The 17,555-nt window shown below is 44.7% G+C and overlaps 2 protein-coding genes across 2 annotated transcripts; one reads left to right on the forward strand and one right to left on the reverse strand.

Moving 5' to 3' along the window:
- Positions 1-103: 103 nt before the first annotated feature.
- Positions 104-5,090, reverse strand: ubiad1 (UbiA prenyltransferase domain containing 1). Its single transcript, XM_069141296.1, has 3 exons — positions 4,916-5,090; positions 2,624-3,246; positions 104-1,036 (listed from the first exon to the last, which is right to left on the reverse strand). The coding sequence occupies exons 2-3, from the start codon at positions 3,186-3,188 to the stop codon at positions 549-551; spliced, it is 1,053 nt and encodes a 350-aa protein (XP_068997397.1). The 5' UTR covers positions 3,189-3,246; positions 4,916-5,090; the 3' UTR covers positions 104-548.
- Positions 5,091-7,272: 2,182 nt separating this feature from the next.
- mmp23ba (matrix metallopeptidase 23ba) lies at positions 7,273-17,277 on the forward strand. Its single transcript, XM_069140425.1, has 8 exons — positions 7,273-7,596; positions 11,403-11,539; positions 12,381-12,520; positions 13,002-13,169; positions 13,305-13,469; positions 15,240-15,350; positions 16,699-16,825; positions 16,907-17,277. Exons 1-8 carry the CDS (start codon positions 7,453-7,455, stop codon positions 17,079-17,081), a joined length of 1,167 nt encoding a protein of 388 aa, XP_068996526.1. The 5' UTR covers positions 7,273-7,452; the 3' UTR covers positions 17,082-17,277.
- The last annotated feature ends 278 nt before the right edge of the window (positions 17,278-17,555 follow it).

Below are 17,555 nucleotides of genomic sequence, written 5' to 3' on the forward strand. Positions count from 1 at the left end.
TATCATCCCATTTAACAATTTTCTCTCCTGCATGCTTAATTGTATTATCATATTTGTTTGGCTCAAAGACGATTTCATATCTTTGAAATGAAGATATGGCACATCAGCGTTAGTGAGTTTTATTACAATCCAATGAAATACTATTTGGCTGTAAAATCACAATAAACAAATGAACATTATGTACTGTACAGAAAGTACAATGTTGAGAAAAATGGTTCATTGATGGTTTTATGTACGTGTTAGATCTTGAAAGACTACAAATATGGCAACTGAAAGAGATCGTCTGTCCTTGAAATGATGAGGATGTTGCCTGCCTCCAGAAAATGACACCAACACTTCTTATTTTTACCAACACATTATAGCAGGCTTAATTTGGGGAAAAAAACCATTATGTCTTCAGCGTCACAGAGGAGGACCTAAACTAAATCTCTGCTCAACATATAAATTAAACAATAAATTAAAGCCAGTAAAAAGCTTCATCCAAATACAAAGAAGTACATATACTAGTCGGTATTAAAAGAAGCAAATTAGAAATGAGAGTAAATGAATCACAGTAACGGCAAGCTTCCCGGAGGCGCCAGGATGATCCCGAACACGTAGAAAAGTCCCATGAGGAGGTTGAGCTTGGCCGTTTTCTGGGGGATCTTGGCGTAGTACCGGCTCCGGAACTGCTTCTCCAGCGGGAAGGCCATGGGCAGCGTGAGCAGAGGCAGCGCCATGCTGATGGTGTAGCGGGTGGCGAGGATGCAGAAGAGCACGTAGGGGACGAAGAGCAGGAGGTTGTAGAGGACGTAGGACAGCGTGGGGCCTACGAGGATGGCCAGGGTGACGATGCCCGCTTGCTTGTCCGAGTCCATGTCTCTGGTGTTGTTGCTGTGGAGGATGGCTTCTGTGTTGAGGGCCAGCGGGACGGCGTACACCAGCGGCAGCACCGACAGGTAGCCGACCTGCACGGCGTGGGCAAACATGACTGCCAGAGGGCCGAAGGTAATGAGGATAACTACGTCTCCCAGGGCCACGTACTTAAGGCCTATACCTGGAGAAAAAGAAGAAGCAGCCACATTTAACCTCGAGGTTATTACAACACCTGTTTTTACTGTTTAGTTCAAACTCTGCAGTGTCACGGGGGCAAAACACAGTTTAATTGTTGGCAAGAATAAAATCTTGTGTTCTACTGAGCGTCACAGGAAAACTCTGGTGCCTGTGCAGAGTGTACACGTCTTAAAGGAGCATTCATATAAAGTTTGAAGTCTCAAAAACGTTTGACTAATAAACAATGGTTAAAATCACTGCATCCCACACTTCCCATGATGCAACTACTAATATCAGCTTATCATCGGACACCCCCCCCGGCCTGATAAACACAGTCCTTCAAGCTCCACACTTCCTGGTTGGGACAGACTTTCTGTTGTATATGTTTAGTCTTACAGCTCATGCTGAGATAACAACACAGATGAAATCATCCGCATTATTTTCACACATTTGACAAAACGTGTGTGGAGCCACAGATGACACCTATTTTTACAGGCTTAGTAGGACTAACAATGATGAGCAAATTGTTCTTTTGGTTTAGGATGCACCATAACATCGGTACATAATCTTATTGGCTGATAAAAGGTTTTAAAAATGAAATATCGGCCCAAAAAGATCATTTCTGCATATATGACGGGCAGATAAAGCGATGCTTTAATTATGTCTAAATGCTCAAAGCTTGACGGCGTGTTGACCACCATGTCGAATAGGTGTTCCTATTTTGCCCAGTCAATGTGTACGTTTTTAAAGCAGTGTAGGTTTTGTCTGCCAGTATTACAAGAGCCAGTATTCATGTTAATTCCACTTCAGGAGAGCCTCGATGTTCTCAGCATTTAGGTGGAAAATATATGTGCATGTATTAGTAAATACCAGCATATCAGATAGAGAAAAATAATGCATCACTGCTTTTTGTGCACGAGTGATGATGGAGTTCACTCTTTAATGAAAATATATTTTTTTCAATATCAGGAAATTACTTCTATGAAACTAAAACAATAAAAGAAAAGAGCAGCCAGTCGTTAAAACAAACTGGATGATTCCCCCCGTTTTCATCAGTGATATTCTGACGGAAAGTGTGCATTTCACTTCATGAAGTAATGTGACACGTCAGTGTCAAAACAATTCAGCCTTAAAGGGCCAGTTTACTCAAAAACCCAAGAAACTGGTGACTGTAGGGAGCGGATGTTTCTGTGAGAAGGTTTTCAGATATCCGTCTCTGCTGAGAGCTAAAAAAAAAAAAAAAGGAAATTTTTCAGTGCCGAAAGTCACAAAGACGTTTCAGAAGAAAATATCTGACGACATGAAATCAAAGTTATTTGCATTGCTGCAAACCACAAATGGTGAGCGAGACGTGTTGTGTTCTGGTTAAAGTGAATGGATTGTTGCTCACTGCTCGTTGTTGGATTTTTTTTTTTTTTGCCCTTTGGTGAAAGATGAACATGATGGTAAACATTCGTAAACTCTGCCCACTTTCCTGGCACCGTCCCACCAAACAAGAACGTTGAAACGCAAGACGCGTGTGCTTTTAGTGATAAGGCCGATAAACAGAGAGGCAGCACTTCCGAGAGATTCACGTTAACATTTTACTCACCTCCGGTGTATAAAAAAGAGCTGGACAGTCCCCCAAAGTAAATCAGGGCCAGGTGCTCCAGTCTCAGTGTCGACAGGAAGTAGAGCAGAGTGGCACACAAGCACCCCAGAGAATATAACAGAGCGCCAAACATAACAACATCCTGCGGCGCCAAGATTTCATCCACAAGAGTCCTGTCGTCGCTCTTCTTGTGGTCAATCCCTTTGGAGAAGTCATAGTAGGTGTTTACGAGGTTCCCCGCGCCGTGGACCACGAGGACGGCCACCGCGCACACCATCAGGATCACCAAGTCCACCGAGCCCTCCAGTTTGTACGCCAAGGCGCTGCCGAGGGCGACGGGCGTCAGCGAGGCGCTGAAGCTCCACGGCCTCAGCGCCAGCACGTAGGCCGCGCACTTGTGCCGGACGTCCGAGGCGACGCGGGCCATCCTCGACGTGTGGTTGGCGGCCGCCGGGTGATTCGGCAACAAGTCGCTCAAGCTGGTCTGCCACTGTTGGCCGTTGTGGCCATTGGATCCAGCCAGCACAAATGTTTCAGCCCTGCTATGTTTCTGCTCTCTGGCCATTCTTCTGCTTCTTCGTCTGTAACACGAGCGACGTTCCCAAATGTGTAGTCTGGTGTTCCTGCGGGAATAAAAACACACCGGCACAGTTACACGGTGAGATTAGTTTATTCAATATATCTGTTGACATGAAGTTATTTGTAGCCAATGATGGACAACACGGTGTGTGCGGTCCCTCGGTGATCTTCCCATCCGCCCTGTTGTTATCGTGTCTGAACTGTGATGAATCTATAGGACACCTGTCAATCAAATGCAAAGCAAACATCCCCATTACCCAGAACAGGTGGAAAAACGTGGTCTATTGTTCACATAAAAATATACTATACTACAGAAATAACCTAATCCCATAATATTTTCACATATTGTATGAATTTGGGGCTGGATCCTGCTATGTTCATTATTTTTGCAAACTACTTAGTTTTAAGGATGAATCTGACAAATACAGTTGCTGCATACTGAACCTGAGTTTCTGGAAACTCTGCTGAGACACTTTAAATCCAGTGAGGTGGTTTTGATGCTCAGCAGACGGTCTTACTCTTTATTTTTATTTTGGTCAATACACGTCTCATTTCACCTGTTTAACACCAGACACATTCACGTGTTGATGAGGCGACCTACCTACCTCCCTCCCTCCCTCCCTACCTCCCTCCCTACCTAACTACCTCCCTCTCTACCTCCCTCCCTACCTCTCTACCTCCTTCCCTCCCTCCCTCCCTACCTAACTACCTCCCTCTCTACCTCCCTCCCTACCTCTCTACCTCCCTCCCTCCCTCCCTCCCTACCTCTCTACCTCCTGCCCTCCCTCCCTCCCTCCCTACCTCTCTACCTCCCTCCCTCCCTCCCTACCTCTCTACCTCCTTCCCTCCCTCCCTACCTTTCTACCTCCCTCCCTCCCTCCCTACCTCCTTCCCTCCCTCCCTCCCTACCTCTCTACCTCCCTCCCTCCCTCCCTCCCTACCTCTCTACCTCCTTCCCTCCCTCCCTACCTTTCTACCTCCCTCCCTCCCTCCCTACCTCCTTCCCTCCCTCCCTACCTCTCTACCTCCCTACCTCTCTACCTCCCTCCCTCCCTACCTCTCTACCTCCTTCCCTCCCTCTCTACCTCCCTCCCTCCTTCCCTCCCTCCCTACCTCTCTACCTCCTTCCCTCCCTCCCTCTCTACCTCCCTCCCTCCTTCCCTCCCTCCCTACCTCTCTACCTTCCTCTCTACCTCCCTACCTCCCTCCCTCCCTCCCTACCTCTCTACCTCCTTCCCTCCCTCCCTCCCTCTCTCCCTCCCTACCTCTCTACCTCCCTCCCTACCTCTCTACCTCCCTCTCTACCTCCTTCCCTCCTTCCCTCCCTCCCTACCTCTCTACCTCCCTCCCTACCTCTCTACCTCCCTCCCTCCCTCTCTACCTCCCTCTCTACCTCCCTCTCTACCTCCCTCCCTACCTCCCTCTCTACCTCCCTCTCTACCTCCTTCCCTCCCTACCTCCCTCTCTACCTCCCTCTCTACCTCCCTCCCTCCCTCTCTACCTCCCTCTCTACCTCCTTCCCTCCCTCCCTACCTCTCTACCTCCCTCCCTCCCTCTCTACCTCTCTACCTCCCTCCCTACCTCCCTCTCTACCTCCCTCCCTCCCTACCAAACAGCTTCAGGCTCACGACCGGGATTATGGGATTAAAGCTAGCCGGCTAGCCGCCGAGCTACCGCTCCTGTGACAGTCAAATGTCCGGCAGCAGCTCTTACCTGCTATCTCTTCGATCCGCGCCACGAACCGGGCTCCTCGGCGCTAAAAAACATTATTTCTGTGTATGCCGAGTCTGGTGCGGTGACGGGAAGTCGGACAGTTTACGTGTCAACTTCGAGGGTATTTGACTGGTCGGCCACTGTAAAACCTGCTGCCTCTGACGGCCGCCATTTTATCCGCCAGAAGTGCAACGTCGCACGCAGGTCGAAGAACACGCGTCGCGTCTAAATGGTTCCGCTATATATTCATTACTGCAAATCATTCCTATAAAAAAAAAAAAAAGTTATAATAAATAAATAAACAGATAAGGCTCAAAGTAAAATGTTTTATTTATTTATAATATTCTATGTATATAGCCTACATTTAATTGCCGTTATCAGTCACAATGATGATCTCAGGCTATCTTCTCAGTCATGCTTACTGCACAGCGGGGTGATGAGGAAATGTTTGGGCTCCCAGTCATAGTGAAAGACACTCTATATGGAAAAATCAAACTGCTGTGCAGGTGGGGAAAAAACAATGGCAAATCAGAATTATAAAACAACAAATACTAAAGTAGATATTGGCCTCGGTTAAATAATGAATTCAAAAAAGGCTCCAGGAATCAGTACCATAAAGTAACTTTATATTTAGATCCAGTGTGTTTTCTTGTCTTAAACCTCTGTTTCACCTTCTTTTTCAACAAATGGAAATGGGCAGAGGATGTTTATGAGCAGGTGGAGGTATGAACTGAAACATCCCTCCCGCATGTTGTTCAGTGGGACATTGACTACGACACTTTCATAAAGCAAAGGGCGAAAGCTGCAGATGCTTACTACTTTAGAAGAACGATACTTTAGACAGCAGTGCAGTGGTGGAAGAAGTATTCAGTTTTTTTAATTATGTAAAAATACCAATATGCAATGTAAAAATACTCTATTACAAGTTTTAATCTGCATGAAAATAATTAAGTACAGACGTACAGCAAAATACAGTTAATGATATATTTCATATGACGTTAATAAAGCATCAGTGTGTCAGCAGCAGGTTACTGTTGCAGCTGCTGCAGGTGGAGCTAGTTTGAAGCACTTTATATCCAGTTTTAATTTCAGGGAAAGCAGATTAATCTGAGTTGGGTAACTACCGAGACAGGAAAGAAGAAAAAAGTTCTGATTCACAAATCTGTTTTCAGTTTTTGGACTTTTTCTCTCATATTTGATTTTTTTTTTTTAACATGTTGGATCATTTGAATATTTGTTTGAAGTGAAACAAGGTCAGAAGTTTTGAGGGGAAAATTACTGTTTGGTGGAGCTGTTGATAACTCATAAACATCTGAGACGTGACTCTGGCAAGACACTGATTTTTCTAAGATGTCAGAAACTAAAAAGGCTGAAAGTTGAGGTGAAAGCACAATGTTTTTAGCAGTATAATGTAGCATCAAATGTAAATACTCAGGTAAACAGTACTTCAAAATTGTACTTAAGTAATTGAGTAAGTGTACTTAATTACTTTCCACCTCTGTAGCAGTTTACTACACATCCAATTATTATTATCCACAAGGAACCACTGTCACCAGCAGGGCTAAGATACAGTATTATTTCTTATTCTGCTGGTTCACAGTCATGTAACATCCCAGGGTGTCCCTAAACTGAGCCTCACTTTGACCCCCACCAGTCACCGGCTTTTGTTCTACATTCTCCATCAAGTTTAAAGGCCAACAGTGTTTCATTAGAACTCCTGTTTTCACCCACCGATGACATTGTCCACTTTCCTGTTTCAGAATCTGCTATGCACACTCTACATGAGCCAAAACTATATATATATAAATATACATATATATATATATATACTATATATATACAACTATATATAACTATATATATATATACTATATATATATATGTATATACACAACTATATATAACTATATATATATATATATATATATATGTATATATATATATAAGACAGTGAGGTACACAAGAGGTGGGGTGTCGTGGATGCAGGTGTCCCTCTCCTGAAAAAGGCAAACCAAACTAAAATGCAAACTAAATCATCCATTTAAAGTCAAGACGGATCACAGATGAAAGTATTTTGTAATCTGCCTTTATAAATATCTTGGCATGCCACAGAGGTGCAGACTAAACTTCTTTTTCCCCCAGCAGCATTACATAAACCTCCGAAAATCATGTTCCGAAGAAGCCATCTGATTCTGCTTTAGCTGCGCTCTGCTGCTTTGCAACAAGTGCTTTGACGGACAGCGTGCGTTTGGTTTTCATTAGATTGTCTCGACACTGACCCCCTGCCCCATCTCCAGTAATGTGAAACCAGCCCGCTGGCAGGCGCGCTGTGCGGAAGCGAGCCGAGCAGAGCTGATGCAGTCTGCGCTGCTTTCACCACCCGGTCCGCAGGCTGGAACCAGAAGCTCCCCAAGTGGCAACTGGTAACACGCAATGGCCAACAAGTAGTATCCACGGGCACAGATGGCAAAGTAGTCTGCGCAGAGGGATTATTAGTTTTTTTTAAATTTACTTCCTGGAGGTGTGATATCGCAGCCATGGTGTGCTTTCAGACTCCCAGAAGTTTACGAAGTGGCGAGCCGGGCTTCGCTTCTCTGCCGGCTGCTGCGCTGCTGCTGCCGCTCAGCCTGCTGTTTGCAGGGATGCATCAGACCTCGGCGTTTCCCTCCTGGAGGTTAGAGGTAGGCTGTGACCACTTTGTGACATGTAAGGGCTGAAACTGCACCTGTGAAGTCCGCTACATTACCAGGTTATTACGTTATATTAGTAAGATGGTACTTATCACTTCAAATAACATAACTCCTCTAATAATTCTGCTTCTGCAACATTTGCCTACATTTACTGTGAAGCCCATAAAGCTAAGGCTTAAAATTATTTTTGATTTTATCATTTTAAACCCTCTTTTTTTGAACTAATGAGCTTTTGGAGGAAAAGGGTTCAATTCATAATTCCTGTCTTCATAGTTGTAAAGCCAAAAGTGAAAGTTTAAATCATATTGAAATAAAATAATATTCGGTGCATCTGTTACACACAGAATTTGCCACAAATACTTAATTGTGAAAAAATAGTTAGCATTTTTTTATACAAGCAGTGTAAATTTGACAGTCAGATTCAATTATACAATTCTTTAGTGGAGTCTGCTCAACAGTGAACAGGTTAAAACCAGAAAATATCAGATATTTTCTTTCTCTGCAAGACTTTTAATGCTGTGCAGTTTCAGTCATTTTTTGGGTCTCTTTAAACCCTTCAAGACCAGTTACGATAATAAGCATCAGATTCAATTAATGTTGGCTTAAGGTGCAGTTAGATGAATATCATAATTAGGTTAGGCGATGGAATGGATCCCCGTACGGTCATATCTGCACACACTTCAATCACTGCCACCCACCCACGGTGCTACAGAGCCTGAGGGATAGCTTCATGTCATTTACTCTGCCACACTCTCATTATGTGTCAATCAAAAATACTGCTGGCCGGGATTATATAACTGCATAAGCTTTTTGTAGCCTATACAACACAAGTAAAATACATATTGATGTATATATTTATAAGTTAGTGAATAAAGTTGAGTCAAAATATTATCACAGTGCATTTTAGTGTGTTTCCTTTGATGGTTACAAAATATAATGCACTACTTGCATCATTCAAAACTTCCAAGATGTAACAAAATATGCACAAGTCATACACAAAAAAGCACTTCTGTCACTAGATCACGTTCATTTACTCTATTTTCTATAGATTTTGACAATTTAATACATTCTTATAATGTAATTCTTTGCCCAGCAAAAGGAAAAGTCTAACAGACAGGTTGTGTTTTGAATTCCGTCAGAAATAGCCTTTGTTGAATAGAGTCCTCCGTGTCTCCGAGACGGAGGATGAGGATCATAATCCCTGGTTTAGCAGTCTCTGGAACTGAGCGTAAACTCTTCCAGACTCCCCCTCAGGATCCTCTGGGACGTGTCCTCAGATGTTTTGCCCTCCGAGTCTGCGCTCACCCCTGACTTGTTTCGTGCCTCATGGTTCATCTTCATGTGTGCCAAAGTGCGAGATTAGATTTTTGGTGAATGTAACGAGACGTGACACCGAAAGAACTGCGCTGGCCTTACTACATTAAACACCTCATAAGTTACTGAACACATGGCTCCAGTGTGTCAGCTGAGGTCAGGAAAGCAACTGTAACTGTATAAAACAATGACCTGAGCGTGTAATTCAATGGAGAAACATTATTTTTTTGCATGAGAGCAAAGAGACGTCATTGAGTTCAACAGCAGTGTGGGACAGTGCGCTAGACCGCCTGCCACTGTTTCATTATTTTGGGAAGGAAATGAAGGAAGTGCTGCATCTATTTGTTTTGACTGGGCGAAGCAGGAACAGGAACCAGAGGATAGGGTGTAGAATACAAAATGAAGGGATTTTATATTTTCTCTCGCTCTTCAGCAGGTTTCCCCTGTAAGAAAACGCTTAAGCAAAGGTTGCAAAGGGCCCAGTTTGTTATGACTGCATGCACTGTTAAAGGTCCCACTATTGACACTTTTCACATGTTTAATTTGCAGTCTTGACATCCATATGAAGATATTTCTAGTGGTTTTAAGTACCAAAAATCATCTGGCCATAGCATTACATCTATATACTACCAAGAACAGGCTGTTTTGTGTCTGTGTCTTTAAGGCGAAATGGTATCGGTGATCCTCTCTTCTGATTGGCTGACTCTTTCCTGAGTGACACGTGCCCAGGCCAACCACAGGTTTTCTTCAGTCTTATAGCTTAATAGCTTCGCAAAAGAATGACCAGCCTGTGTTTTCATCTACATAAAAGGTTGGACAGTTGGACAGTTGGACCACTGGCTGTGTTGAGGGTGGACAAATTACAGAGTGAGTTTGTGACATCATAAACGTACAGAAGTCCAAATGGCTCATTTGCTGAATATGGGCCGTGTGGATTTCTCCATGGAATGAAAATTTTGACACTTTCACAGTGTTTACATAAAACATAGACCAGCTCTATAATCAAATGGAAACAGAAATTTGAATTTATAAACTATGGGGCCCTTCAAGGCTTTAAAAGAATATGGCTGCCCCATGTCTTGTCTGAACCAATGACCAAATCTGCCATTATATAGATTGGTAAGACACGATAAATTATACAAACTTTGCGTCAAATCTTCATAAAGGACTTTTGGACTCAAAAGGTGAGAGTAGTCAAGTGAAAATTTGTAAAAAGTTTAGGAGAGAAGTTTAAACCCTGTCAAAATTCACACCTCAACAGCCCTGGCTAGTATCTCCATAAACTTGGGGTCCTTGTCAGTTTTTTTTTGTTACGGAAAGTTATAAAAACAGTTGGACGCACACCTCAGCTGCATGAAAAAAGGTGTATGGAGGAGGGAGTTTCGGATGCAGCTGGATGGTCTTTCGGGCACTTTTTTTTTTAAGACCGTAGCCTCCTCTTAGATCCGGAAATGACATCTCTGATGTGTTTGACAGTGTAGGAAATACTTAGTTCGAAGCATATCAAACCCTTTACACTTATTACAAGCTGTATCTGGTAGGCAGACTGCGTTCATCCAGAGCTGCAGTATTAGCTGTATGCTTTATGCACTGTATTTATGCTTATTAGTCTTGAAGTACATTGAGTTAAGGCTATAATTGTTGTACGTGCCCACGAAATGAAAGAAATACCCACTCACTGCTGTCTTGTTCCCCACTCTCCTTAGATTCTGTGTGGATTTAGCGTTTGAACCACAAAAACTCTGCGTTAAAAAAGAACTGAGAATAAGACAGCAATGTTCTTGGTTTTGTTCGTGTGGCCTATTGCCACCCAGCAACTGCAAAAATGTACGATGTGCCTGCACTTCGTGATGCTTGCCAGTTGTGTGTTTTTCAGTCTGAAGTTGCACCTCCTTAAAACCTCATTAAAGTCATCAGAAAGGACAAGAAACGTTCCTGTTCTCAAGCAGAGAGCGGGCTCGTTGGGTCGGCTCTTCCTCAAGTGTTGAAAAGTGGATTTATTACTTAAACCCATCTCCATAAAAAGTTATAGATTTATCAACCGGTGTGATCACCGTTATGGAACATCGTGGCCAAGACGAACCGCAGCTTCAGTCAGGGGATATTTATGAAAGCAAAGCACCACAGACAGCCTTTTTAAAGCTATGAAAGTATGAAGACTCCAGGTGGGATTATTTGGAGTTAATGTTGCCCCGTGCTCGAAGATATTGTGTATCAGGTGTGTGAAGGATCCTTCTTGCAAAACAAAGATACAGCAGCTCAGAGCAGTTGTAACTGGGAAGATGACACACGTGGTTTAGTGCTTTAAAAGTTACACCTTGTAATATTCATTGATCTGACCAAAATAGAGTCTTAATCTCATTGAATTCTTTGGGAAACCGAACTGGAGTTTATCGTATTTAGATGTTCGAGGCGTCGAGCTTCTGCTCCTAACTTGACTTCACAGTGTGAGGTGATTCATTAAAGGTCTTTCTTTGTCCAAGGAAGAAGCTCACACCACTGTGTTGCTCATCGGGATCCGCAAAGAGGCCCGGTCACAAGTGCTTCACCTCTCCAGGAACAAGCGCTACACCCTCACCCCGGAGCAGCTCAAGTGGGACAAGTTCAAGCTAACATACAAGTATTTATTTGCGGTTTCTCCTCTCGTCTGCAACAGCAGTCAGGCACAGTTGTAGAAAATAGAGTAGATAGTCCCGGCACCGTAGATGAAAAGCAGCTAGACGAGGCTTTGACACACAAGCACAGATTATTCTCAGCTAAAGTAGGCATTCATAAACATTAGTGCAGTTCTGAAGGTCTTGATATCTGAATAGTATTGATGTGCGTAAGCTGCACTTTAAAGGAATAATTCATTGCTTGCCAAATCTTCTCATCCCAGTCAACATGAGCATTAAACGTCATCCAATGAAAGTTTGTCAAACCACCAAAAGCTGGTCGAAGCCATCAATTGACAGCAATCTGTGCTTACATTTGTCAAAGAGAGAAAATAAAGAGGCGACTTCTGCACTCTGCAGTCGCTTGGCTTCATATTAATTTGGATTGCGCTGCACTAACTGTTTGGAGGAGTTCCAGCGACTTTATTCTTTCTGGAGCTGTAAAGTGATCCCATAAAGTCCTCTAAGTAGAGATTGGATTGAACCAGAGAGCTTCAATCACCGAATTTTGGTGATGCGACAAACTTTGCTGGACAGTAGACAAAAAGCACTTAATTAAGCAAATTTAAATCAGTGAAATGGTTTGAATCGCTGATTAACGAGCTTTATCAAAAGCACGAGTGTCAGTCGAACCCCAGCTGAGGTACAAGAGAACATCAAGTCTCGGTAATGGAGCTGTACTTGCAGTGCTTGTGGGAGTTCTGGTGTGTCTGAACAGTAGCCATTGTGTTTTGGCAGTTCCCTCCGCTGTGGAGGAATGTGCGTAGCGACCAGTATTAACTACATGATGCTGTTGTTTCTGAGCAGGTTGCTCTCCTTCCCCACAAACTTGATAAATGCCAGCGACACGCGCCGAGGCTTCGCCAAGGCTTTTGGCATGTGGAGCGACGTCTCGCCGTTCAGCTTCAGAGAGGTGCCAGCCGACCAAGATGCAGACATTAAGATTGGTGGGTACTCCGCACGCGGCTGTATCAGACCCCAGCAGATGTTCCTTGGCTCGAAGCTCCAGACTTCATGCTTTGTCGTTACTGTTTTCTCTCCATGCTGTCATCGCTGAAATGTCTTTGCCCCTAAATCACAGTACCGTGACTATATTACCAAGCTTATAGTCGCCATGATTCATATTTCAAAATGAAAAAAAAACCCCATAAATGCTTAACAACTCCCATACATGTCAGCTCATGGTGAAGCAGTCTAAATTATGCTTTATCTGTCCCTCTGGGTGCAAACTCCGGGGCTCTGCATAAATCCTCCGTAACAGTGAGAGGAATAGTTGTCATTCTGCGGGGTGAAGGCTGAAGAAACAGCTCTGTCTTTTGTAATTCATCATCTCCCTGCTGTAGTCCGCACAGAGCAGCAATAATGGAGCGAGGGTTTCCCTCCTCAGCTCTGAGGCGTGCGTGTGTCTCTCTCTCTCCGTTTCGGCAGGCTTCTACCCCGTCAACCACACAGACTGTTGGCACTCCCACTTGCACCATTGTTTCGACGGCATCACGGGAGAACTGGCTCACGCATTCTTCCCGCCAACAGGCGAGATCCACTTTGACGACCACGAATACTGGATTCTGGGAAACATGCGCTTCAGCTGGAAGAAAGGCATGCATCTCTATCACGTTTGTTGAAACATCCAATATTTGACTCATAAGGTGATGGATGCAGCAGACACCGAGGGGAACTCGCGGGGTGCACGGCAACGGCGAGAGAAAATAATCAACGGTATCTTTGTTGCAGGGGTTTGGCTGACGGATCTTGTCCATGTGGCAGCTCATGAAATCGGCCACGTCCTGGGACTCATGCACTCCATGGACCCCAAAGCTATCATGCACCTCAATGCAACTCTGACAGGGCGCAAGCTAATCACACAGGATGAGGTGTGGGGTTTGCACCGTCTCTACGGTATGTTCACGGCTCTAATGTTTCTCAGTCTAGTGTTCCCAGACCCCGATTCACTGGGTGAATATATGGGTCTGGCCCATTGACTGCATGTAAAAGTACACAAAGCTTCCGGGTCTGAAAAAATGAGGCCGATGCAAAAGTGCCTTTAGCTGCAATACCCCCAGCTGCCACTAGAGGTTGGCTCCAAAAAAAAAAACTCCGGCTCTGTAGACTCCCATTAAATCATAAAATTCTAAAGTCAATAAAATGTCTTCATGAGTTATCTCGTCCATCTGTAAATAATACCGTCATTAGTTAGAAAAGAAAAAAAAAAAGCTTCAAAAAGCCATGTTTTTTGGGCGCGCGTCTGTTTGATTGACAGGCCAGTGGTGCAGTTAGGTTACAGCTATCGGTGGGCGGGACGTAGTATCGGCGGGTTTGCAATCGGATCGAGTCAGATCCACCGCTCGGTCTCCCCCAGTTTCAAACTGCTCGGTACTAGCAAGATGGCGCCGGACAAAATCCTAAATCAAGGGTTCATAAAGGCTGTTCACAAACCACTGGGTGACGTCGCTGTTGCTTGCTGCTTGGTCTGGACACATCATAGGGAATCTTTTCTAGTGGTTTCACCCAGCTGTGCGTAGGTCTCAGATTCAGTTCGAAACTATTGAAGCAGCCTTTAACCAATCGGCATTGACCACCATGTGCACCGAGAGTCTACAACCGCTGAAACAAACTCATCCATCCCCTCTGGTCGCTGTTCAGTCCGCCCTTCAGATTGAGTGAACAAACCTTGATGCAACAGGGTTTCTAGACTATAATCGCAGCAAAGAAAACTGAAGCTTTGAGCGGTAGTCTGGTGGAGCCGGGCTAAATGTCTCTGCTGTTTGTGTTCTGGCAGAAACGCGAAAGGTTTCTTTTGGGCTTCGTCTGAGAATTTTGGACTTACTCGGTCTTGATGACTTTTCGTAGTTCATCCAAAAGCCTCTTGAATGAGTAAGAACCTGAACAGCAAGTCCATTTCTGGTGCTGGGGTCCAACTTCATGACGAGTCTGATCGCCCAACATGACAGATCCGATGTTTCAGCAGCTAAAATGAACACGGAGTACCCAGCGGTCATTCACAGTGGCAGACAACTGACGCCACATCTGGGCAGCCTCTCGACTTCCTGACAGAAAGACCGGCGGGAGAATTGCTTTGCCCGCTTTCACCCAGTTTGACAACTTCTTCAACAGATTCCATGATGTTGTCGTTAAACATGCCAAAGCGAAAGAGAACTGACGTTAGCGCTGTCAGGTGGAGCAGCGAAACAGTCCGTCCTCGAATCCGACTTCCCGATTCACTGCGTATGTCCTGAAAGACGGCAAGCTGTTAGTGGTCGCGATCCAACATGTAGTCTGTCACGTCAGTCAGAGTAAGAATTTAAGGATTTAAGTGATGGCAAAAAAAAAAAAATCCAAAATATAAATGCAGTCTGATTCCGGCATTAGGAGAATTACATGTCGAAACACTTGAGAAGAACCAGCAGTGCAAAAGCTGTGATGCATTTTTGGTCAGAACTAAGTAGGATGTCGACCACAGTGTTTGTCTTTGACAACTGATACCGAAAGCCAACGTGGCATTAATGAATACTGTATAAAGTACTCATGAGTCATCACTAGCGTGTATTATGGTGAGTCATTTTCATTGGAAGAAAAAGCAGATTGGGGATCCAAATACTTTTACTGCTGACTGTCTGATCCTCCTCCTTCCCTCCCTCCCTCTGTCCCCCCCCCCTCTCTCTCCTCCAGGATGTTTGGACCGGTTATTTATCTGTCCGGCCTGGGCTCGGAAAGGCTATTGCGACAGCAAGCGCAAGCTGATGCAGAAGCACTGCCCCTCCAGCTGTGATTTCTGTTACGGTAAGACGCAGCAGCAGCAGCCGTCCAGGGAAAAAAAAAAAAAAAAAAAGAGAGAAAGTTTTCTCTCAATTGAGCAGCGCAAGGAGCTGCTGTGAACTGTTTGCCAATGGAGCAATAGGAGCCAACAGGTCCAGCCATGCAGAGCTGCGATGGAGGTTTTCAAGAATCGGGTTTGAAGGGAGATTACACTTGCCACTGGAGGAGTTTGTGTTTTATTTCTGGGGAATTGCAGCGTCCCCACAGAGGCAATGTGCATTCGAGCCCCAGATAGCCGACACAGAGGAGCTGGTACCTGTTGATCGCCGTCTCAATGCGTTACACCCAGCATGACATATCAGCAGTCTGACAGCCGAAGCCGCTTTAGGTTTATTGCAGGATGCTCTGGTGCCGAGGTCTCCCGTTGCACAACAGGAAATGGCTCTTCTTAACCATCGCAGACCCGTAGATTGTTGTGGCTTTCTGAGATTTCTGTCAGCAACAAGGGACAGTGAGGAGAGAGGCAAGAGGATACGATTCCTGGCTCGCAGTAATCTGTTCCTCATTGTTGATTGGGAGACGTTGTACGGCTGTGGAAAATTCCTGAGCGACTCCAAACCGCTGGAATTTCAGACTGTGGCTTGAGGGTTAGAGACACACAAGGTCAATTTGGATTTTTGCGGCATTAACGAGAACGACTGGTTTTTTTTTTGTTGTTTTTTTTTTTTTTAGCAGACTTTGAGTTGATCGCGCTGTTGTGTTTGTCAGAAAGCAGATGGGAGAGATTACATTGATAAGAAAGCCATGGCGCCGGCAGGTCAGCTTACCGCCTTAACGCCCTTAACCTTATAGGGTTTGCTTCAAAAGTGTTGACGCCGATCAGAGTTTTGGTGTTTGTGAGGGAAAACTGTGGCGTCTCCAGATTACAAAAGACATGAAGGTATATTGAAATCTTTCAGCTCTTCTCTTCTCCTAGACGGTCATTGAATGCTGAAGAACATTGTAAACTCATTGAAGTTTGGATCTTTGCATTTCTTTGGCGATGTGTTTCCGAGGGAAAGTTGTGGGATCTTCAGATTACAAAAGACACGGAGGTATATTGTTTCTTACGTATTTGATGCTGTTTTATCTCATTTCTTTTCTATATTTTTTAAATATTCCTTTATATCTGTTTTTATGTGAAACACTGCATGTCAGTTTCTTGCCGTGAAGCACTTTGAGCTGCATTCCTTGTATGAAAGGTGCTATACAAATAAAGTTTATATGGTAAACTCGTAGCTCCACTCTTGAATGTTCGAGAGCGTTGACCATTGAAGATTTGACCTTACTGTCCCACACCAGCTAACGGTTTTCCCCTTTCAATCCTCTTCAGAGTTCCCGTTCCCCACTGCAGCTCCCACCCCGACTCCCCCGAGGACCAAACACAAGCTGGTCGTTGAGGGCAAGAAGCTGACTTTTCGCTGTGGGAAGAAGATCGCGTCGAAGAAAGGCAAAGTATAGTGAGTGTCTCTAATCTGTCATCTGGCTGCAGCGATGCCACCGTGCGACCTCGCCGTCTAACCTCTCGCCTCCCGTTTCAGCTGGTACAAGGACGGGGAGCTGCTGGAGTTCTCTCACCCAAACTACATCTCCCTGAAAGACGACCACATCACCATAGTGGCCAACGCCATCAACGAAGGCACATACACCTGCATCGTGAAGAAAAAAGACAAAGTCCTCACTAACTACTCGTGGAGGGTGCGCGTGCGCTTCTGAAGGCCTCGTCGGGATTCCCCGCACACTGAACAGGACACGTTCGCATACTTGGGTCACCAGGAGACCTCATTCACTAGGGCACATACTTCTGTTGTTGTTTTTAAGTGTTTTTCCAGTAACTTCCACATACAGCTGTCTGTCGTTGACTCATTGTGTAAATGCATACGTGCAAATTAATAAATGTTCCGTGACAGGTCGTGTTTTCGTGGAAAGTCCTACCTGACTGTGACGAGCCGTTCTTGGTAGAGTTTTGAGGTTTGGATTTTTTTTATTTGGTGATGAAAAATCGGCGCAGCCCTCGTCAGCCGTTTGGGACGATAACGTCTACTCTGGATTAATGAAGCGTGAACTTCTGCAGAGCTCCTGCTGATAAGGCAGCACGGCTGTCCAAGGCCACCCGTCGGTTCTTGGTGAACGTCTGCAAAATGGAGACTAATTAGTTGGATAAGTGTTATAATTTCATTCGGAAGATAT

The sequence above is a fragment of the Embiotoca jacksoni genome, unplaced genomic scaffold, assembly GCF_022577435.1.
Source record: "Embiotoca jacksoni isolate LCO1_2020_lvr unplaced genomic scaffold, fEmbJac1.0.p SCAF_9, whole genome shotgun sequence".
Lineage (NCBI taxonomy): Eukaryota > Metazoa > Chordata > Actinopteri > Embiotocidae > Embiotoca > Embiotoca jacksoni.